The sequence below is a fragment of the Cyphomyrmex costatus genome, unplaced genomic scaffold (assembly GCF_001594065.2).
Source record: "Cyphomyrmex costatus isolate MS0001 unplaced genomic scaffold, Ccosl1.0 scaffold998, whole genome shotgun sequence".
Taxonomy (NCBI): Eukaryota; Metazoa; Arthropoda; class Insecta; order Hymenoptera; family Formicidae; genus Cyphomyrmex; species Cyphomyrmex costatus.
The window spans coordinates 4,072-28,216 of NW_017280591.1; the positions used below are offsets into that span (position 1 = coordinate 4,072).

The window sequence follows — 24,145 nt, forward strand, 5'->3', positions numbered from 1 at the left end:
TCTTTCCTACAACTGCGTAAACGAAGTTGTAGTTGTAAGAATTGACCAATTATAATTGAATACGAAGAGAATTTCCAACTATGATTGGAGGATCCTTACGACTACGATCACTTACAACTACGTTTATGCAATTGTAGATCAGGCTTCAAATATAATTGGTTCTTGCTTTTTTAGATCGTTATACTGAATCTAAATATATTAACCAATCAAATCAAAGATTATTACAATAGTTTCAAAACTGCTATTTCTGCTGGACGCAGACCCTTGGATTATCATTCATATATAAATATCTTAGTGTGTTACTGCGTCCTGCGATCTCCGTAAAATTCATTATATAATACAACAAATACATATGTAAATTATTTATGTAATATCGTGTATAGCTTTAATTTTTTGTATAATCCTTATATCTGCACGGTATATTATGTCACGTGTCAGGTATATCATATAATACTGTAGAGAGTTGCAAGTTATAGTGACATAATCTCAAGTATCGATATCGTAATGAATATCGACAAACTTTCATTCGTAATTCTACTTACAGTAGTGTTGCTGGAAGCAAGTTTACATGTTAGAGAAGATTTAGTATCCTTTCGGAAGATATTATTCAACTATTTGTTTCCTAAGGATCCCGGTATAGTGAGAGTAAGGAAGCTAGAACAAGTCAAAACAGTGAGCAACGTAACTACATTGGATTTCGTAAGTAAGATTGTCTTTTATTAATGTATTTTGTTTAATTATATAAAAATTGAAGATATGCTTGGTAAAATAATAGAGTATTTAAAATGATCGGAGGTAAATCTTATATATAAGCACGATATTTGTGATGACAAAACGATATTGATTAAAAGTGAATATAATTAGCTTAAGATACGTTTCAAGATTGATAATAATATATTTTATCGATTACATTTTTTTATATGAGAATATACATAAATATAATATATATGTAAATATATGTATAAATATATATATGTTAATACACAACATACATATATGTATATATAACATATATAGAAATAAATAATTGTGTATTTTCATATACAGAGTTTATCCTAAATACGCCAAAATACAAATTTTCATTTGTCCACTCTCTAAAAAAAAGTTATACACAAAAAAATATTGTAGCACCCCCAAGTGATGATTTTTCATTATTATGAAAAATATAATAAAAATAGTATGGACGAACGAAAATAATGGGTGGACAAACGCGGACAAACAGTGGACACACGAATGCAATAATGATTTTATCAAAATTCGCATTTCGAGGTGCAAACTTCACAGACCTGCTCTGAGAAGTCGGCACCCCTAAATGCGAATTTTGATAAAATCATTATTGCATTCGTGTGTCCACTGTTTGTCCGCGTTTGTCCACCCATTATTTTCGTTCGTCCATACTATTTTTATTATATTTTTCATAATAATGAAAAATCATCACTTGGGGGTACTACAATCTTTTTTTGTGTATAACTTTTTTTTGGAGGGTGGACAAATGAAAATACCGGGTGGACAAACGTGGACAAACAGTGGACAAACGAATGCAATAATGATTTTAGCAAAATTCGCATTTAGGGGTGCCGACTTCACGGAGCAGCTCTGTTATTATATGTGTTAAAAAGTAGATCAGAATTCTTGTAAGAATTATATTTTTGCACGATATGTTCACGTAACCCGAAGCATTCTTCTCGTGCTGTGTAGTTTAACTCGTGACCGATCGCATGAAAATCGAGTTTGTTTTATCCCTATCTCTGGACTTGTGATTGACAGGACGTGAATTCTTCCTGAGACATTACTTTGTATTATACTCGTTAATAAAGTTCCTATTGTTTAAATAAGCAAAAGTCTGTGATTTCTCTTTGTTAGACTGTCTGTTATGCGTACGATTTGTACCGAACGCCGCTTGAACGCAAACGACACGCACCCGAACGTGACACCATTAACTTACCCACGCAAACATTTCTGATTCTTCTTTTGTAATATTTCAGTTGTTAAATAATTATCGTATCGTTCTCAATATATATATATATATATATATAGGGTGATAACAAAATTGACAAGTTATATTAATTTAGAAACAGAAACTATATATATTAATCATAATCACACTTTTTCTTTCCGCTTGCTTCCTTTTGCCCTTCTTTTTATATTTTAATTTTGTATTTATTCTTCCCCTGCTACATTTTATATTTATGATTTTTGTTGTATTGTTATTTTTGAGAAAATTCCATTCTATGTGGTTGAAAATAACAAAAAAATTGTATATTGATCGAACAGTTAAAAGAGTTGTTCAATTATAATCATTTCCGTTTTTTTCTTTTCATGCACTTTATAGTTCTTTCAAAATTTTTTTTTTATGAATAATGTAATTCTGATGCCATCTCCACAAGAACTGATTAAGGCAATATTACAGAAGGCATGGACAAAATAGATGGAATTCATAAATTTAATACAAGATCGGTTTTAGAAATTAAAAGTGTTATAATGATTAACTATATAACTACACAGCCCTAGCGAAAATAAAAATCGTAACATAAGTAGAGAGTAGTAGAAGCGTAAACGAAACTTTGTTTACGCTTCTGCTGTTACTTTCTCCTTACATTAACTTTTACGCACAGATTTTTATTTTCACCAGGGAAGAATTATTCAAAACGTAACTTTTTCTATGATTACAGAGAAATCGCGATGATACCAGATGTAATAGTAACGAGTTAAAACTTTCCATAGGTACTTAATAAAAAATTAGTCCTAAATTATATTCAACCGTTATGTGCATCATTACATCTTACATTATGGATAATGCAAAAAAATTCTTATTAGGAAATAAGAATTTAAAAAACTATCTTAATTTTTTTAAATGTCGTTATATATAAATACTCTTGGAAAAAACAATTAGTATACGACAAATTAATATCAAATACATCAGCGATCTACAACAATCTATTAATTAATATTTATCATTGAATAAAGAAAAAAATGTCCTGTAATACAGTGATTGAGTTATTTATGACAACCATCTACTCTCCAGTTGATTAGATAATTAATTTATTAAAATTATGATTTCTATGATATATAATATTACATTTTTTATTTTGTTAATGCACAGATCAATTGTATCCAATTATAAATATAATATTATTTTGTTAATAAATAAACTTCGTCATTTTATATAAAAAAAAGTATTACGAAGCATATTATGAAAAATATTTAATGCCAAAATATTATAAAATTATTATTAAAATTATTGTAAAAGTCTGGAATTATTGGTAACATTTTTTATATATGTTTATGCAGATCGGTTTAGTAGAGAGATATAATTATGCTGCTGAGGAACATTACGTCACAACGGAAGATGGTTATAACTTGGTGATACATAGAATATCAGGATCTCCTTTACATTTGGGTCAACAACAAAAACCAGTTGTGTTTCTTAAAGCTGGTATCTTTTGCTCATCTGATATCTGGGTATTATTCGGTCCTGGCAAAGATCTTGGTGAGTGATCATGCATCACTACATGATGCATTATAGCCATTAATTATATTTAATTCGTTAATTGGATTTAAAATTATTTCGTCTATGCAGCAAATAAACTTTAATTGACTTTCCTCACTTTTTTACTTTCTGTTTATTCTAAGTCTACGTAAAACCTTTTACGATATGTGGAACAAATTATATTTCTCTATGATAGGTATAAATAAAAATTGAAATGTCAATTATGAAATGAAATAAAAAAAAAATAAAATGAAAAAAATAAATAATACTTGTCAGAATCAATAAGAAATCTGTAATAAAGCATTATAAGTGTAAATGATAAAGAGCAAAATTATTGTAGTCTCACATCAAAATAAGTTATTATAAATTAATTTGATAATACTCTCGATAAACAAAAGAACTAATTGCATATTACCTTCTGTTCTAGCGTTTTTATTGGTTGATGAAGGATATGATGTATGGCTCGGAAATTCCAGGGGAAATACTTATTGCAGATCACATATAAAATTGTCTCCACAAAACAAGAACTTTTGGCAATTTAGGTAAAATCTTATTTTTCATAAATATTATTTAAAAAAATATATATTTTTTATTAATTTCAACTTTTTGTTAAAAATATTTTAATTAATTTTATAATTACTTATATATATATATATAGTGTTCACTTATTTATTATAACACATATATTTATTTTACTTTTACTGTCTAGCTACCACGAGATAGGAACGAAGGATCTTCCAGTTGTGATTGATTATGTCCTTAATGTCACAAATCAGAAAACTTTGCATTACATTGGTTATTCGATGGGAGGTACCGAATTGTTCGTTTTATTATCCATAAGACCTGAATACAATGCAAAGATAAAATTGGGAATCTGTCTTGCTCCGATCGCCATTTGGAAAGAAACGTCTCCGCCACTGAAATATTTTCATAATATGTTACCAAACTTTAAGGTAAAAATAAAAAGATATCAAAATTATATTTTAAGAGAAATACAAATATATTTTATACGTATAAATTTTGTTTGATACTATCCTAATTAGAGAATAATTTTAAATTTTTATTAGTAAAATAATATTTTGTTACTATTTATTATTAACGTGATATAACACTGTTCGACGTAATTTCTGCTGTTTTGTGCCAAAAATGTTTTTCTTTATGTGATTACGCAGAGATTATCTCTCATTGTAAGTGAAAAAGAAACGTACGGCGTTAAAAAAATATATTTTAAACATAAAAGTTGGTACTTTAAGATGGCGTAAACAAAACATTTTAATGATTTCGTATTGTTTCTTATTATATTATTCTTTAATCATTGTACATTTTAGAAACTAATATATATCTATATAATTATTATAATACTATGTTTTAGTTTCTTTTTTATATTATATCTTGTACGATTTTTATTGTATCTCATTTATGTTACATTTTTTATATATATTTGTTTATTAGGAATTTTTTGATTCTAATGAAATATATGAAATAGGCTCCTTATCATCAATGAGTATTACGATGGGAAGAATGCTGTGTGCAGATAACAAAGTTACTCAAGCTGTCTGTATTGCAATAATGTTTCTAATTGCCGGATCCGATCCAGCGCAACTTAATACTGTACACCTTTAATTTAACACGTTTTTGCTAATTGTAACACTGCCACATTTTTTAAAGATAATTAAAATTATAAAATAAAGTATACTATATGATTTGCTATATATGTTACTATGTTTTTTAATATACAACAAACTAAAATTATTTTTAATTAAAGTATTATTGTTGTAGACGATAATACCGATAGTATTATCGAATTATCCGGCAGGATCTTCTGTTCAATCATTAGATCATTATATTCAAAACATGATTGCAAGTAAGTATAATTCCTTTTTTCTTGGAAAATATAGAACAATATAAATTATTATGTTAATTATAAAGAAAGAAATGTGCGTTAAATTGTATTTAAAGTGTTACTTTCAATATTTTTAGTTTTTATGTTTACTTTTTTCTAAAATTATATTTTATTATAATATAAGATATACATATATAAGATATACATATATATAATATATAACATATATCGATATATATAAGATACATATATATATCGGCTGAATTAATTCTTTTTAGCACATTGTTCACGATCACATAATATCTTATGTTTATACTCAAATTAAAATTAAAATTTGCAAATACTCTTTATAATTTTCATTTATGTAGATAACTAATATTGATTGCTGCAGAGAAATTTCAAGCATATGACTACGGATATTTCGGCAATTATATGCAGTATGGTCAGATAACTCCTATAATATATAACCTTAACAAAGTTACTGTACCTTTGGCTATATATTATAGCGCTAACGATATGGTTGCTACAAAAGCGGTAAGATTAAAACATTTTTTGATTAAGAAATGTATATATTAACAAAATTAATAAATTTTTTAATCTCCTGTATGCATATAATACATATATTCTTTTATCTATACATACATAGAATATTTATAGCAAAAGCTTTATTTAATTTTTTCTTTATTTAATTGTTTCGTGTAAGCTATAAAAAGTTAACTTGGATAAAAAAATGAACATATCTTTTCTTTATAAATAATTTAAGATTATTTTTCTTTTCATCTATATAATTACACGGAATATATTTATATTTTTTTCCCTTATTAATTTTCTCTTTTTCTCCTTCTTCTGTCTTCCTTTCTTTTATTTATCGCTCATTTCTTCAATTTACATTATATTATTTATAGTATAAAAATAGCCTTTAAGAAATAATTGCTTATATACTTCTAAAATTATTATTACTAATTTTATTGTCTTTTATACTTATATATGTTCTCAGAATGTCCTCGAAACATGTAGACATCTACCGAATGTCATCCTGCTGGAGGAAAATAAATTATTAAATCATTTCGATTTTATAAGCGCCATTGATATCAAAACTCTAGTATACGATCGAATAATAGAACTACTTCAGAAATTTAATAATGAGATGTAGATATCAATGATGAAGTAATCAAAATAATCTGTACCTATATATATTACTATACTTTTATGTCATGAACATTTATTTACATTTGAATTGTATAAAAAATATCTATTTTTGTAGGAAAATTGTTATAAAATTGTTAACAAAAAATGCAAATTATACTTTTATAATTTATGATAAAAGTAATGAAAAAGTATTATTATACTCATTATGATAATATTTTTTTTGTCGAAAATTATCTTCTAACAACATCTGCTAACAACATATAAAAATGTATTTCATACATTAAAAGATAATATATTAAATGAATATTATTTCTCAATATTCTCTGTATTAATTTATATTACATAATATACTGAATAAATTAATCCTTATTATATTATGTTTTTTAATAGGATTAAAAGTTTAATTAGAAAAAGTAAATAGGAACGTATTTAAATATCAAATTAATTGATATATCCATCTGATATATTCATATATCAATTAATTTTCTATTTATAAAGTTTTATATAAATTCTATAATTAAATATGTTTTTTATATAAGAGAGAGAGAGTGAGAGAGTGAGAGTTACATAATATTACTTGGGTCCGTTTTCAAAAAACTTGTGGAAAATAAATTTTTATTTTGACATAACGCATAATTTAAATAACCGCGGTAATATGACGGTACATCACGTTCTTTATTCTTATTGGCTATTTTTAGAAATGATTTCCTTCTACTATGGCTGATGACAGATGGCACTAATCGCAATCAAACTAATCAAAGTGGATAGTGTGTTACTTGGTATATAGCTGTGTCATTTTTGACAGTTTTGTGATTTTGACTGCCGCTATTTGATACGCAAAACGAATTATGAGTTCGCTTCTCGTACCGGAGATCTTACCGCCAGGTTTTTCTTTTGATCTCTGCCAAAGGTGAAGACTTTATCTTGTTTCAAAAATTTTATAACTTCGATGCTATTCTAGCTAACCTAAAAATGTATACTGCTGTGTCACATTATAATACAGTAGTATTTTCTAAAACGAAGTTTTCATCATATAACATCATATAATATTAGTAATCACTTGTTCTTGTAAAATGGCGATTTTTGAAATAATATTTTAATGCAAATATTGGAATGAGTGTTTGAATGAGTTACCTTGATGAAAACATTTTTTCGGATTTTTTTATATAGTTTATCAAAATTTTTATGTAAATTTCAGAATTTATTAGAATTTCTGAATATCTTAATAATTTTTTAGAAAATTTCTCAGATTCTTTATACAAATTGAAAAACTTAATAAATATCAAGAAACATCACATTAATTAATATAAGTATTAAATTGAGCAGCAACTTCTAAAAGTTTAAAAAGGTTCTATAAAATAATTATTAAAATTTTGTTTTTATCACATACACATTAATATGTATCTTAGACGTATATTATTATTTTAAATTATAAATTTCATGTATTTCATATTATTAATATGATATATTTAATATTATATAGATATTTAATAGGTTTAATTTGAAGCTTATTGATTCTGTTAATCTTTATTTACTTTATACAGGAACAATTTCTTGGTTAAAAAAGGCTTTGATAATCCAAAAGCTAAAAAAACAGGTACCACCATTGCAGGTGTAGTATACAAGGATGGCGTTATTCTTGGTGGTGATACACGAGCCACCGAGGACACTATTGTAGCTGACAAATACAGCTTGAAGATCCATTATCTTGCTCCTAATATGTAGTAAGTGTCATAGCATTCTTTCTTTATACAAAATTAATTTTATGAGTAATGTATTAAAAATAAGTTATCTTTAGCTGTTGCGGAGCTGGTACAGCTGCAGACACTGAAATGACTACAGAGATGATAGCTAGTCAATTGGAACTACATCGTCTGAATACTGGCCGTATCGTGCCTGTGTGCACTGCCAACACATTGATAAAACAGATGCTATTTCGTTATCAAGGTCATATTGGTGCTGCTCTTATCCTGGGAGGTTTTGATCTTGACGGACCTCAGCTATATTGCATTTATCCTCATGGTTCAACAGAGAAGCTGAAGTATACCACAATGGGATCTGGCTCGCTAGCTGCTATGTCAGTACTTGAGAGCACATGGAAGCCTGATATGTCGGTATGGAGTTTTTAATCATATAATCGAGTATACTAGATTTGAAATAATTATATATACTGTGTTATTTTAAAGATGTATTGAGTGTATAATTTCTTTTAAAAAAATGATTAGGAATTAAAAAATACCATATAAAAATTAACATTATGTACTCATGAAATAGTTCAGTGAGGTCAATATTTATGCTTAACAATATAATTTTATAGTTTAAATGTACATTTTTTCATTTTATTCTAATTATATTTAAAAAACATTTATTAAAATAATTTTTTATCCAGGTTCTCTGTACAATAATCGCTAAATTTTTTGTATTACTTTTAAATGCAATATAGAAAAATATCTAATCTTTCGTAATTTCTTAATTTTCTTTAAAAATATGTGTAATATATTCATAAGATGGGGAATACAGAGAAAATATCCCAAAACATTTGGCAAATCTAAAGTCTAAAATAATATTTACATAATATTGTATCTAAAATAATATTTATAACTTTATGTAAACGGTGACAAAAATTTATTGTATTATTTATAAAATTTATTGATCTTACTATATATTTATATTTATATATGTATTAATTATTTTCTATATTCATATATATCTTTTTGCATTAAATAATATATTAAAACTATTTCTTATATTAAAAACTCCATGTTCTCGAATTCAGAAAATGAATATGTTTTAGGAAGAAGATGCGAAGAAATTGGTGGCAGATGCTATTCGTGCGGGTGTGTTCAACGATCTTGCATCAGGATCCAACGTAGATGTCTGCATCATTCGAAAGAACAATGTCGAATATTTACGGCCGTATGATACCGCCAGCGTAAAAGGCGAGCGGCAAATCAGTTATCGTTATAAGTCCGGTACTACATCGGTGCTCACGAAAACGATTAAGCCAATCATCGTGGAGGAGGAGACGGTGCGCACAATCGAATCCGAAGCGATGGACACGTCTGCATGAAACCATTAACTTAATAGCGTTCTATATAATAATAAATACATTTTTTCAAACAATGAGACTTAACGATTAAAAATCAATTCGGTCTTGTAATAAAAATATTACCGGATAAATGTATAATTTTTAAATTTCGGTTCCAAAAAGGGAAGAGATAATGAATGGGATATGAAATATGATATGGGATGTGAATGGGATGATGGAATATTTGAATTGAAATCGAAGTAAAAAAAAGAACATTATTAGAAGAGTCCAGCAGCCTGCTTGAGGCGTTGTCTCTTCCAGGTCGGTAATTTTTCAAATTCCACGGGTTCCATTTTGAAGATTGTGATGAAATTGTCGTAAGTCAAGTGCATCTCTTTGCGTCTAACGTCTACACCTGCCGGCAAATTATCCGGTTCGCTTTTCAGCATCGCCGGTGGGTACTTGATGTAATTGTCAAAATCTGTGGTAGTCTTCGAGGTCGTTTGCGTCTTTGATAATTGATCTCTATCCTCCAACAGAGCGCAGAAGGTTTCGAACGGCTTGTAATCCCTTAGCAGATTATGATTCCAATTGTCGAACAACCCGATAAATGTAGCTGGCTCCAAACCTAAGAAACGATGAAAATAAAAATATAGTCTACGAAATGTAAAAAATATATAAATTAAAAGATTTTTTTGCCAAATTTTAAGCCATTACTACAAGAAAAAACAGAAATGTTCTCTGATTTTTTTTACTAAGCTTTTAATGTGTGTGTGTGTGCTAAGCCAAAATAAGGAATGTGTTTTTTTATATGTGTATTCGCACTTTAGGAGATAAAGTGCTCCTTTGAATAAAAAACAAAGCCTATAATAAAGTCTAGCTTGAATCTTAGTTGCTTATATATAATTTCGCGTGAATTTATATACTGATATATGTAGTCTTTCTAAACTGCGCACCGAACAATTGTCAGTCTTGAAACGCAACTCTAACAAACTATACCGCAGTACTATCACGAATTAAATTTATTAACAATTTAATAATTAATTGATGCTCTTTTGGCATCTTATATCGATGTTAAACTATATTAAAATTTGAAAATAATTCTTATTGCGAGAAATATTACCTCGGCCAGGAGTCGAACCCGGATGGTAGATTCATAAAAAATTTTATTAAAAATTTTTTTACAAATTTACTTCAAAAGGAATTTTAATTAGGTTTTGCCCCCTAAAAGTGCAAATGGATGTATAAAAAAAATATGTGTCTCTGATCTAGACTACAACATATTAAAAGCTTATCAAAATTGGAGACAAATTTCCCTGTGTTTTCTTGTTAAATTTTTATTACGTACAAATTGTTGATTTAGGAAAAACGTTATTGATCTTTTTGAATTGATTTTGCATTGCCTGGAACTTACCTTGTCTGATCACGGAAATGGTCGTGTTGCGATTTCGACCTGCAGGATGAGTGTAGAGATATATAATGGCATCCTCAACGCACTCTTGCAGTGTCTTCGGGCTGGAGAACTTGCCTATCCATACCCAGATCACGCTGCCAGCATCTAGCAGCCAGACAGCTTCCGGTATCAAAGAGTTCTGTCGGAATCCAAGGATCTGCTCGCCTACGAAGAGGCCATTCTCGGTGCGGCATTGAAATAGATGTTTGTCTAGCTCTTCGCCGATATCTTCGGTCTCTGTACTGTAGACGCCTCTTCCTGAGGAGTACAAATTATAATGTCAAATATGATCTTAGAAAGACACTCGAGACATTCTATTTCTTCGTTGGGTTTATTAATTATTACCTCCAAGTTCGGCCCAGAAGTCGTCATCTTCTTTACCCTCGGTAATAAGAGGCGCATTTCTAGGTGCAAGGCGTCGCGACGTTTGTCTCGCGTCACCAGTGCTCTTGCCACCGCACCAGACGATTGGGGCGCCGGAGAAGAGGATGAACACCGCGCTGGAGTCCAAGCTACTTGCTCGTAATGGGCGTTCCACAGCTTTTGACGTGTACGGCGTCGAGCCGAATACTCTGACCAAATATTTTTTTGGCGCTGTAAATCGAGAATCTTTATTATAGAAAATAGAAATATTTTTGAATTCTACGTTCTTTTTTTATGTATTTCATTTAAATTTTTTAAATGTCAATTTAAATATTTTTTCACATAATGTACAAACTTTTTTGATATTTTATTTTAATTTGCAGTATAATATATAAAAATATATGCAAACAGACAATTCAAAACACAACTAAAACAATCTATTTTAAGTCTGACAGTTTTAATTCTTAATTCATATTTAAATTAGAATTCTCTTGAGAGCGTCAAAAAAAATAAAAGATTTTTAAAAGTCAAAAGTTCTTATTAAAAACTTTTAATTTGCTATTATTTTATATATTTTATTGATATTACTCATTATCTTTAATTATGGATATGTGTGTATATATATATATTTTTTTAAATTATTTCCTTAAACTTTTGTTTAATCAAATAATAGGAACACCGTACGTGAATTACGGTGACGTCCGGCGAGTATCTTGAGCTTCCCATCATAGATCTGCAAGAGATGAGGTGGTTCTCTGCCTTGGGCCGCCTTCACCAACTGCGCATTTGTCTCTTCAGATAAACGGCAAGCCACTGTTAAAGCAGCATCTCGATCCATTTTGACTGAGTGGACGCCTTCCCAGCAGTAAACCTGGATAAGAGAAACCTTATAATAGCTGAAATTTTTCACAATAATTACAACCATAAAATGAATACCCCCCTGGCAACATTTTTTCTAAAAATTCTTCATATAATTTTTTAGAATTTCTACATAAATTTCCAAATTTCTATATAATTTTGCAATTCTGTTGCAAAAAAAATTTCTCAAATTTTTGACATAATAGATTGGAACATTCAAAAATGTTGAGATAAATTCATATTTTATCTGAAATTTTTTATGAAATTTGTTGAATTCTAGATATTTTAAGGTTTTTTATTTTATAATTTTCGAAAAAGATTTGAAGAATTTTTAAATATTTTTTCAGAAATTTTTATAAATTTTAAATATGAAGAATTTGTAAGAATAATTATGACATATACTATATGTTGAATTTTTTTACTAGGGATTTTAATAATTAAATACTTCGCGCAGAATTGCGTGTACGAAAAGAAAAAACTTTCTCCTCTTTTTTTTAGTATCTTTAACTTATTTAATCTGTAGAAATTCTGTAGAATTCTTATTTTTGCGTATTCAGTAAAAAGCTCCACGTACAATACTTCGACATCTTCGTCCCTGTCCGTACTTGTACATCATCACATAGCAGGTTTCCGCGTAATAGATTCCCTTATCTTCCTCCACCTGGACCATGCCCTCTTTTAGTTCAACCCTCCACAAGGTTCGTTCACCTGACCCGTCATCCACCAGCTGACACTCAGCTGCCATCCTGGGCCTCTCGTTCATGTAATCGGGTTCGAAACTCACCGGCAAAGTTAACGGCCTCATCTTTGAAAGTTCCCACCCTCTCAACAACGCCTTCATCTCCGCTGGTTCGTGACCTTCGATTTGTTTTATTCATTTTATTTTCGTTTGTCTGTCGAAGCATTATTACTTTATAATTTTAAAAAATCTAAAAGTTGTCAAGACCTTAGCCCAATTCTGTCAGTTTATTTCATTTATTTTAATTTTATTTCAATCGTTCGCGAATTATATTAATTTGCATTTTTATATACATGCCTATCGTTTCTTTTTTTTTTCTTTTGACTGCTGAGTCTTTTACATTTCTACTTGCATTTATTCTCAACTCTATCATGGAATTAATAGTTTTCTTCTATAAAGATTATTCGAAAATTATTTTTTATTTTCGAGGACCTCGAAAACTTTAATATATAAATTATTATCTATATGTGAAAATAATTTATACGTTTTAAATTCACTTTTGCATTTTAAGATCTCACACTCAAGGGGTTAAGAAATTTGTAAATAATCCTATATGCTTTCAAAAGATATACATTTTATGACGCGATAAAACAAATCTAGCTCTACCTTCCGTCGTCCTGGCCACCGGCACGCCGTCACTATAATCCTTCTTTTTGATGAAACCCCGCGCATTTCTCACAGCTTCCAATCTTTCTCGCGCGTTAACATCGCGGCCCACCCAGGCCCAGACGCCGGCTTCGCCCCGGTCAACCAAGTACACAGAACCAGAAGTCAGATCACCGCGCAGAACTGGGCCAGATTTGAGTTCGGCGACCTTGTACTTGCCCGACTGCTCGCTACACTTGTACAGCCTGATGGGGTTCGGAGGGTTGACACGGTGCTGACGATCGGGCGCCACTACCCTTGCCGAGGGATCGAGCACGCTGCTGAAGAGCTCCCTGTCGTTGATGGGCAGGGTCTGCTCGTAACCATCTTCGATTACTACTACACGGCCGTTGTTGTTCTCTTTCCGGGACTCCAAGAGACTGGCAGCGTGGCGTTTATGTAAAGGATCTGACAAAGACCCGAGCCATAGAAAGACGACACCCCTGTGAGTGAGTATTTTTAATTATTTTTTGTAAAATAAAAAGTGTACATATACAAAAATTGTAGGACTTTTATTATTTCACTTGTAAAAGATAATAGAAAAACATATTATAATTATTGAATTAAGGAAATAGAATATTGATAAAATGAAAGAAGTTATATTATGTGTGAGAGCATCAATGTTACGCTGAAAAAAATGATGTTATATCAACAATTTATTTTTAATTGAAAATTGTCAATTTAATAACGCTTAATCAAACAGTGCTTTTGTTTTACTCGTAGTAATATTTTATTTTTATTTCATTAATACTGTTATTGAATCAATAAAATTATTTGCAATTAAGATAATGCTGTTGATATAACGTCATTTTTTAAGTTTATAAATTATTACTTAGGTATTATTTATTATGTGTTATACTATTTATTTTATTATATTAACAATATAAAGTTTGTTAGAAATTTTAAAAGCTTATTAAAATTTAAGATCAAAGTAAGAAAATTGAATTGTATTATGAAATAAGAAAGTTAAAAGATGTGATAACACGATAATTTTTAAGTTTCTAAATCTAAGACAAGACAGGGATGAGGGAATTAAATTTTTTTCCAAAATATCTAACAATTCCAAGTAAATCATAAAATTCTTTTAGATAGTATAGATTAAACCTCATATATATAGATGCTAAAAGGGATCGAATCTATCATTACTCATGGTTAATTCTCGGAAGGCATATTTTTTGCAGGCGGAAACTTTCACCGGTGGATTACAACATCATCCGGTAATTACGTAAAATTATTCGCGTCGCGTAGTACGCGATTGTCCTGAACCGTCACGCACTTTGAACGGATGTCCACCAGGATGACGTCTCGGCAGCTGAAGTGTTCCCAATGGACTCTCTTTAGCTCGGTCAGAATCGGCACGGCCACTCCAGAGACGCGGTGCAGGGTGCAGTCGGGTGGTTCGTGATGCAGGTTCTCCACGACCAGTCGCTGCCGGAAGTAGGCGAGAAACCGCGGGCTCTCGCGGCCCTGCGCCTCGCGCGTTAGGATCATCGCCGACGTCTGCGAATCGAGCTCGGCGGCGCGGAGCGCCGCGGCGCCGGACACCGTCGAGTCGCAATTAGCGCCAATCCAGAAATGGATGGCGCGCACCACCGAGGTATCTTTCAGTTCCTTGATCTATCAAAAAGGTGGAAGAAGTCATATTCTCTTGCTTTCCCTTACGAGAAATTTAATATTGGTCAATTTATTTTACTGAAAGACAGTAATTAATTACTTATTTGGAGTACTAAAAACACTACATATAATAGTGCTTTTAATATTTAAAATAAAGTAATTAATTACTGTATTTAATCAATATATTAAATTGGCTAGTATTAGATTTCTTTCAAAAGTGAAAAAAGTTAAGTGTTACTTAGATAAAGTGGAAAACTATTTTTTAATTTGACATAGAATTATTAACTATAAATAATTAAATAATATTGACAAAAAGTTAACACAATCAAATGTCATTTTTATTATTTTTGTTTTGCAATAATTAAAAGAACACTTTTTTATTAAGACTTTGACTACTTATTTATTTAAGTTAAGTGTGTTCACTGTTGATGATTAAGAATAATATTTATTTAACTCATTCATGGTAATGACTTGAAAATCACGTTCTTCGAGTTCTGTTACTTTTGAAAGGAGCAATATATCAATTAGATAATAAAGCAAATAGAAATAGAATGATGAAAACAAGACTTAAATGGATGTTTATCTTCCATAATGTTGAGTTATTTAAACGCCGCGATTTCTTTTCTTTCAAGTACCAATTTTTAATTTCTAATGAAGTTTTCTTATGCGTTACGGTGTAATCGCGTGCGCGAGAAATTCATTTTCTTTGCGGAGGAATGTTTCAATGGCAAACTTGAAGAATTGTAAGTTGAAAAAAAATTATGCTCTGGGATCCAGGGCGTGGATTTTGTTAGACAAGACGGTGCTCACGCTTTCGTACAGTTTTTCTCATAATGACGCAACACAATTGAAGTAAAAGTATACCGGCATGCCCGGATAAGGAAGTGCACCGTCCTTTGGGGACACGGCATAGACAATGTACGCTGACTCGGAGAGGAAGAGGCCCATGTTGTTGCTGCTTACGACCGTCGCGCGTAGACCCTGTTCGACAAAAATAAATACGTAATGCCAAATGAAGCGAAACGAATCGTAAACGCGATATGAAACAGTAATTAAATCTAATTCGATATTTATAGTCAGTTTTTATTTTAAAACCCCCGCGAAAAAAAAGTTAATATATTCTAAATAAAAGTCTTATAAGTTCTTTATAAGGATTTCATCAAAATTCATATAAAAAATTTATAAAGTCTTTATATAACCTTATAAATAAATGCGAATATGTATATATTTTTAATATAGTTTATATTAACAACTTATTTAAGTTTAATAAGTCCTTATTAAATCTTATTAAAGTCCAATTTACATAATTTAATTAAATCTTAACAAGTTTTAAATAAGTTGAATTAATATGTTTTAATATGGTCTTAACAAGTTTTAATAAATTGAATTAATAAATTTAAATATGGTCTTATATAACTTAATATGGATCATTATATGGTCTAAATTAAATCTTATAAGGTTTTAATAATAAAATCAAATTTATTAAAATCATTATTAAGATCTTACTTAGTATTATATTAAATTTTAATAAAATTTGTATTTAATTATATTAAATCTATATATATATTTTTTTTTCGCAGGCCATCTTAAGAAGATGCTAACTGATATAGATTATTCTGAGTGATTCGTGATTTAAGACAGCCTTGAAATAAGAACCGATTATGGATACCATCCTGAGAGTAATTAAAGTAAATATAATGGATACTAAAAAACAAATAAGATAAGACTTAATAATCGTCAATAATAATTTAATTAATATTTAATGAGATTTGACAGAAAAATAGTTAAATAATAAATAATTAAGTACATAACTAATTAAGAGTAATTGAAGAAAAAGACATAAACTGTTCAGTCTTGAATCACTCGGAATAAAACAATATTGCTTTGGAACAATGTGGTACAAAGTCATTATAACCCGGAATAACTTCACGTACTTAACACTTTTTAAAGAAATATGTATTAACATTTAATAAACTTTTTTCAGTGCATGTATAATCTTGTTTATTGCTGCAATGCATATTATTTTCTATTAACAAACAAAAACGATCTTGAAATTCGAATATTAATAAGACATATCTTTCGCGCTGACTCTTTATAGCCCCTTTTTGCTTAATTATTAATTTTTATTTTCTGTTGTTGAAAAATATTTCAATATCTTGGCGTTATAATATTATTCAGAATTGTAATTATCTTTATTAATAGTTACCTCTATCCTCCAGACTCGGAAGATGCTACTGTTCTTCGGGATGTTCCTAAAGACTTCGCCACCGGAATCATCGCTGCGACAGCTCCTGTCATCCTGCGGGACGGTATTTAAAATTTCAGGGTACAGCATGGTTGTCATATTTGTCCACAATAGATAACAAGATTGTTTAAAAATTCCTCTCGTCTTGACGATTCAAAGCTTTTCTAATCGCACTTTGTTTCTCGCGTTAAAAAAATGATACACCGCAAAATGACGGACAAGCCGTGTGTTGAGACGAGGCTCTCGATAGACAGTGGTATCTCTATAACGATCGCGTGTCGAGAATGAGGAGTCAAGGCACTCAAATGAATGCTCGAGATAGCCGCGGAATATTGCTGGAAAAACTCGAAAACTAAGGCCGTTCGATGAGCGCACGCGTGCGGTAATTAATGATAATTAATTCCTGCCTGCGCGAAAGCATCGTCGGATATAACATTTGCAGAGCGCGCGAGCTTAGGAGTTTTGCAGCGGACGCGCTTCGCGAGTGAACTGAAAACTGGGATACCAGAGCTCGCGAGAGGATCTCCGCCTCGCAGGTGCACTCGAGTATGTGCTCGATGCACTTGACGCATCACACGCAGCCTTGGTCAGAAGAGCGCTTAAAACATTAAAGGAGTTTGCTTTAATTTAGCTTTCTATATTCATTAATGTAACGTAGTTCGATTTGATTTATATTATTGTCCGATTAATCGGAAAGCTGTACACAAGCTCGTCAATTTCATTAATTTTGTTAATTATTCTAGTTAATTAGCAAATTAATTATTTGGATGAAAATGTGAAATAGTTATCCACTTCTTGACGCTACATGGTTACGAAGTATTGTATTGTAATTAATGAAATTGCTATATATTAGAATTACTAGAAGAATTTAAGGAACTTTGGGATTCTGCCAAATAATTTATTCTTATACAATGCTTTTATGGACATTGGTGTAGTCAAAATAGTCTTTTTGATCTCTTTCAAGTCTTTTAGTAGTCTCTTTCAAATTACAAAGAAAATGCATTTTTAAAATCTATACTATATGAATTTATCATTTCTGTTTGTTTAGTTAATTATTTTAATTAAGTTATATGATTAATTAACTCTTTGAGGACAAGAAACTTGAAGACCTTTCTAAGGATTTTCGAAGTCGCTGAATTCAATTCTGGTTTCAAAATCTTTTAATTCAAATTCTAAAAAAATAATCGTAAAATTTGGTTTTAGGAGATTTTTAACATTGATAAGTTTAAATGTAACTTAAATATATTGAATTTTAAAAGAGTAGTAATTTGTAACAAAGGATTTATACAGTAAAAGAACATTTTGTATTTATGTTAGAAACAATCCATTCAAGTTTCTATTAAAATGCTGTGTTAAATTTTAAAAATATCCGAGTGTTAATTTAACATAATGTGATTGTTATTTAAATATTTTGTATTAAATTTATATTTAATATTTCTTAGTAAAATAACACAGTTTATGAGTTATAACTTTTATTGTAAGGGTTCATATCTTCTCATCGATTTACAAAGGATTAATTAACAAATTAATTATTTAACGGATTAAAATGTAAAATGATTCCAATCATTATTTCTTGATGCCGCATGAAATAGTGAATAATAATTAAAAAATTTTAGTTATCTAATAACGTTAGAATTTGTTTGAAGGATTTTTTGAGTTCCTTTCTGACACTTTTATGATGTTTGTAGACGACATTTGTGCCACCAAAGTCGTTTCGAATGGATTACAAGGGGAATGATTTTTTCGAAAGGCTTCTCATTGCGATCCGCATTATTGTCATTGTTCTTAGGAAAATGAGCGGCTTTTGTGCCGCTGGCTTTCGGCTCAAGTTGATTGACCTGTAACCACATCGGATCCCAGTAAGACGGGGCCCATTATGCTGCTGCCGACCGCCGTCGCATTGTGCTGGTCTCGTTCCTCCGGCGTGTGTGCGTGCATGCGTGCACGAGCGAGTACCGCGATTCATTCATACACGAGGCCCGCGCATCTCGCATTCGCCTCACGCACGTCGCACGCACGCACGCACGCACGCACACGCGCGGCCCGAGCATCATCCGCGACGATCATCGTCCGTGGTGCGACAGGGCAGGAAGTCGCAACTGTCGCTCACATCTCTCTGCGCGGGAATCGTGGCAAAAGGTGAGAATTCGTGGTCGCTCGACCGCGACCTGCCCTGCCGCGAATCTCTCTCGTAGGAGAGAACGAGTGGTTTTTTTCTCTTAGCGACTCATTCGTTCAACGACGGTGGTGTAACAGGTGATGTGAAGGCTGCGGAATTGCGAAATAGAATTTCGGGGCATTTGACATACGATTTTTTTATTTCCTTTTTAATTCTCAATAAAATTCTAAATTTGTTTTTTATATTCAATATCAATCTCTCTAATCTTTGAAATGGGAAACTAAAATTTAACATTCGCATTTAATATAATTGACAATTGAGTCACTCTTTCAGCACTGACTCAATTATCATTCTTTGTCATATTCTTTAGAATTAGATTCTACTTTAAAGATTTTAGAGGGATTATGTTCTACAAAAAGTTAGATTATTTTAAAATATACATTAAGTTAAAATATACATTTGTTACATTAATTCTTTTTTTTTATATGAGCTATAAAAAACTCATTTTGGTTCCTTTAATTTCTTATATAAATTAATTAATGACTTTTCATTACATAAATTAAATGTTCCACGCTTTATTCAAGGGACGCCTCGTCTGTACAGTATGGGGTTTAGACACAACGTCAGTAATTGTGTTGATTTTGGCGTCAATTCCGGAGAATTAATTAAAGGATTGTGTAATTGTAAGGTATTTGACATGGTTTATCTACCAACTAAAGAAATACAAAGGTCGGTTAATAGATTCACTGTCATTTCTTCAAACAAAAGTGCAATGATCTTCTTCCTTGCATTTTTTTTTTGTAGAAACTATTTTTATCAAATAATTTTTTCAAAAAGTTGACGTTAGAAATATTAATAGATTTTATGTAGAAACATTATTCAGATAAAAAATATACTTCATACTTCCATTTAATACCTTTTTAAGGCAAATCGATTTACCATTACTTCTCCATCACGCAGTCAAAGTTACATTTACGACTTCCTTCTTGAGTTTTTATTATATGTTTGGTATAGAAACACTATTTTTGTCAATTAATTTTTTTTATAAATTTGACGCAAGAGATATTAACAGATTTTGCATAGAAAATAATTGAAGTTGAATATAATTCGACAGTATGAATTTAACGCGCCCTCCCTTACAGAAATCTGCTGATTAGTTAATTACTGAAAAACAATGATTAAATATTTATTTGGAGTACTAAAAAAAAGTATTGAACAATAATATATTTTTAATATTTAAAATAAGTAATTAATTGATCAATACTAATATTAAATTTCTAGATAAGATTCGAAGATCTTCTAAAAACACCGTATCCTCGTGCGATCGTAGAGATCTGAGAGCAATTCGCGAATGGAATGATCTCACTCACCCGCCTGGGGAAGTCCATTGTTCTGAGGTGTCTCGCGGCTCGAAGAAGCCGAGGCCCATTTAAACCGCCTCTACCACGCGGAGAGGGACACGCGCGAAGGAGCAGGACGCGCGAGCTCTGGCTCGCGTATAATGCGCGGCGGCTAACTGTACACTGCGAACAACTGATATTCCCCGGGCTAAAAACGAGACCGCACCGGTGTGCGGTGCCGCAGCCGAGTGTCCGGAAGTGGGCCCCGGAACTCCGGCCGGCCAGCCGTGACCGGCAACGGCAGGCGGCCCGGGACGAGCTGCGGCCTCATGAATATACGTGAGCGCGAGCGCGCGAGAGGTCCGTTGAGATCTCGCCGTGAGGCACAACGCACACACGTGCACACCTGTTCCGAGGTCCGCTGCCTTTCCAACGTTACCTCGCCACGGATAGATAGAGCACGGCGGTTTATTACACGTCCTAGAACACGTAATAGGCCTCTCGCGCGCGGCCCGTTCCGCTCCTACGTGCGTTAAACGCGCTTCACCTAAGAATGTAAGAAGCTGAGTTGGGTCTTGGGGGAATCAATGGGAATGGGATAAGAAATTGTAATCGTCATCGGACAGAGATATAGAGAGGAAGTTAAAAAAAAATGTACAAAGACAATTCAAGTAAAAAAAAAAAATCATATTAAAGTTCATGAAAGCTACTTGATGGAATTGTATAAAAGTTATATGTATTTATAAAAATTAAGTATAGAAATATAAATTATTCTGAGCTTGTATATAATAATGGATTAAATTTGAATTTGGTAAGTCAATAAATAGTCATATATTTATATATGTTGTCAATCACAAAAATTTCTCTTAAGAGATAAATATTTTTTAAATATCTAATCTGTGAGATTTGACCTCCTAAATCTCAAATTGAATATAAAAAAATGTGTTTCTTAGAATTTTGTGTTTAGCAACATCTTTTAAGGAAAATCAAATCAGACAATTGTGACAAATTCCTATAAGATAATATGTGTGATTCGAAGTATTACTATTATTATTATTACTGTAAATTAATTATAAAACATATTCGTTGAATATCAGCTAGAATCCTGTCTCACTTTCTACACATAATAACAATGAAAATATTGAAAAATAACAGTCTCAAGATTATATGAAATTGAAGTGAATTTTTTTTTATAGAGTTGAAGTTATTTAAATCATATCCTATACAATATAATGTAAATGACATGACAATATACATACGTAACATATTATAGTTAATAGTTAACACGCGTGTATATATTTTTTTAGCAGAAGAAGATATAAAAAATAATATTCATTTTTTTTTAAATTTTATATTGCATTATATCATACAAGACGTAAATATAAATATATGTTGTTCTTTATACTATTCTCTGACTATATAATCCCAGCATATAGGAGGGTACCTTTTAATCAGGCATCGAGTTTCCTGAAACCATATAAATTCAGTTCGATCCGGTCCTTGAAACAAAGTGCGCTCACCGCGCATTTTTCCTTGACAGCTAGGAGGCGGTAAGCGAGGGATGTGAGTCTCGACAAATGTCAGAGAGCTGCCTCCGTCTTACCACTCTTCGACTGCACGAGGATGGATTGGAGAAACGAGGAATCGGATCAATCGAGCGGTACATCGAAGTAGAGAGATGCTCGTTGCAAACCTCCTTGTAACATACAACGTCCGCTTTCTCTTTCCGGACAGTCGAGAACCTGAAGTGGGATGAGAACGATCATCCCGCGGCCAGGACGAAGGATGCTGTCGCTGCCGCAGTTCTGGACCATAACGTTTGCTCCCAAGGAGTTCAGGTTCATTGTGTTGAAACGTTAAAATTAAATATGTTCATAAATTAAATTTCTAAAAATAATTTCATTCCATCTATAATTATAACTATAACACAATCTTATTTAATCGTTAGATTTATAGTTTCAATTTTTTAATAAAACTAATGTTATTTTTCACTTAATTTTGAGTTAAAATGGCCGTAAAGTACAAATAAATTTTTAATGAATCGACAAATTTAAAAAATATATATAATATACATAATGATAAATTAATTAAAAAATAATAAATATATTACTATATAAATATTATATATTACAAATTCTGTATTGAAAAATGAATAAATTAGAATAAATATAATTTTTAATTAATTCTTTGAAAATTACGAGCCGATGTACAGTTTTTCTTTATTCAATTTTATATCCATCCAAGTTAAACACTTTAATAAAAAAAAAAAAAAACAATTACGCTTTTTGATGAAACTGCTTTATTTAGGTTGGAATTGGAACTTACAAGGATATTGAGAATTTCACATCCGCTTTGGAGAGTCTGGAGCTTGAGACGACGAATCACCCAGGCTTTAGAACAAATTACATGCAGACGGATTACTTCAATGATTCCGAGCAGGAGGAAACTATTCCAGTTTTTAAGACAAGAGAAAAATCTACTTTTCAATTGGTAGTTCAGGGACCAGAAATCTTGATTTTCCAGGTACGAACGTCTTCATTTAGCAATAATTTATCCATAATTTCATCTTTCAGAAAACAGATTGAGTTTTTAAAATTCAATGTTTATGTAAAAAAATATTGTCAGCGATATTCAAAGAGAATTAAATAATATTCTCAAGAATATTAAAAAAGTATAATATATACATATATAATAATATTATAATATATTAATATACACAGGATAAGAATTTGAAATATATAGTTTTCGTATATTTAATTTCTTATATATGTATGTAGATATATACAGAGATTTATTATACACACACATTTAATTTAAAAATCATATTATACAGAAAAAAATTAAAAATTAAGGCTCGTAGGAAAGGATTGAGAAAAGGATTTATCCTGCAGGGTACCAGACATTCCCCTGCGGATATCGCACCGTATTGGAAGAAGGATTCTCGAATGTGGCTGTGGAAATCGGTCCGACTCGCGAGGAAACTGAAAAGTATTAAAACAAAGGCTGCTCCTGCAAGCACTTTGTATCGCAAGGATCTTTCGTAGCGCATACTTTTATTTAACTTTATTTACATATTTTCGAATCATAATTTTATTTTTTTAGATTTGATTTCATTTTAATATTCAAACAATGTTGGTGACTCAATTTTCTTTCGTTTTTATCGAATTAATTAAATAATAAAAAAGAAACACAAAATTAAAGGAAATACAAAATAATATAAGAAAAAATATTTATATGAATTTTTGATTGTGATATAATA

The 24,145-nt window shown here is 30.8% G+C and overlaps 4 protein-coding genes across 5 annotated transcripts; 3 read left to right on the forward strand and 1 right to left on the reverse strand.

Annotated features, from left to right (window-relative positions):
* The first annotated feature begins 504 nt into the window (after positions 1–504).
* On the forward strand, positions 505–5,726 carry LOC108782258 (lipase 1). Its single transcript, XM_018550476.1, has 7 exons — positions 505–699; positions 3,292–3,490; positions 3,918–4,032; positions 4,200–4,443; positions 4,943–5,101; positions 5,270–5,354; positions 5,702–5,726. The coding sequence occupies exons 1-7, from the start codon at positions 505–507 to the stop codon at positions 5,707–5,709; spliced, it is 1,005 nt and encodes a 334-aa protein (XP_018405978.1). The 3' UTR covers positions 5,710–5,726.
* Positions 5,727–7,255: 1,529 nt separating this feature from the next.
* On the forward strand, positions 7,256–9,566 carry Prosbeta2 (Proteasome beta2 subunit). Its single transcript, XM_018550479.1, has 4 exons — positions 7,256–7,392; positions 8,027–8,206; positions 8,281–8,596; positions 9,277–9,566. Exons 1-4 carry the CDS (start codon positions 7,331–7,333, stop codon positions 9,550–9,552), a joined length of 834 nt encoding a protein of 277 aa, XP_018405981.1. The 5' UTR covers positions 7,256–7,330; the 3' UTR covers positions 9,553–9,566.
* Positions 9,567–9,769: 203 nt separating this feature from the next.
* Positions 9,770–17,526, reverse strand: qua (villin like protein quail). The gene is made up of 9 exons (XM_018550478.1): positions 17,389–17,526; positions 16,047–16,163; positions 14,845–15,185; positions 13,530–14,011; positions 12,759–13,042; positions 12,011–12,197; positions 11,309–11,557; positions 10,925–11,221; positions 9,770–10,138 (listed from the first exon to the last, which is right to left on the reverse strand). The coding sequence occupies exons 1-9, from the start codon at positions 17,524–17,526 to the stop codon at positions 9,789–9,791; spliced, it is 2,445 nt and encodes an 814-aa protein (XP_018405980.1). The 3' UTR covers positions 9,770–9,788.
* A 4,861-nt stretch (positions 17,527–22,387) lies between these two features.
* LOC108782264 (uncharacterized) lies at positions 22,388–23,971 on the forward strand. 2 transcript variants are annotated; one of them, XM_018550482.1, is made up of 3 exons: positions 22,388–22,724; positions 23,194–23,409; positions 23,739–23,971. In XM_018550482.1, exons 2-3 carry the CDS (start codon positions 23,293–23,295, stop codon positions 23,928–23,930), a joined length of 309 nt encoding a protein of 102 aa, XP_018405984.1. In that variant the 5' UTR covers positions 22,388–22,724; positions 23,194–23,292; the 3' UTR covers positions 23,931–23,971. The 2 variants fall into 2 exon arrangements, with proteins under 2 accessions (XP_018405984.1, XP_018405985.1); XM_018550483.1 differs by having other exon boundaries at positions 23,778–23,971.
* Positions 23,972–24,145: the final 174 nt, after the last annotated feature.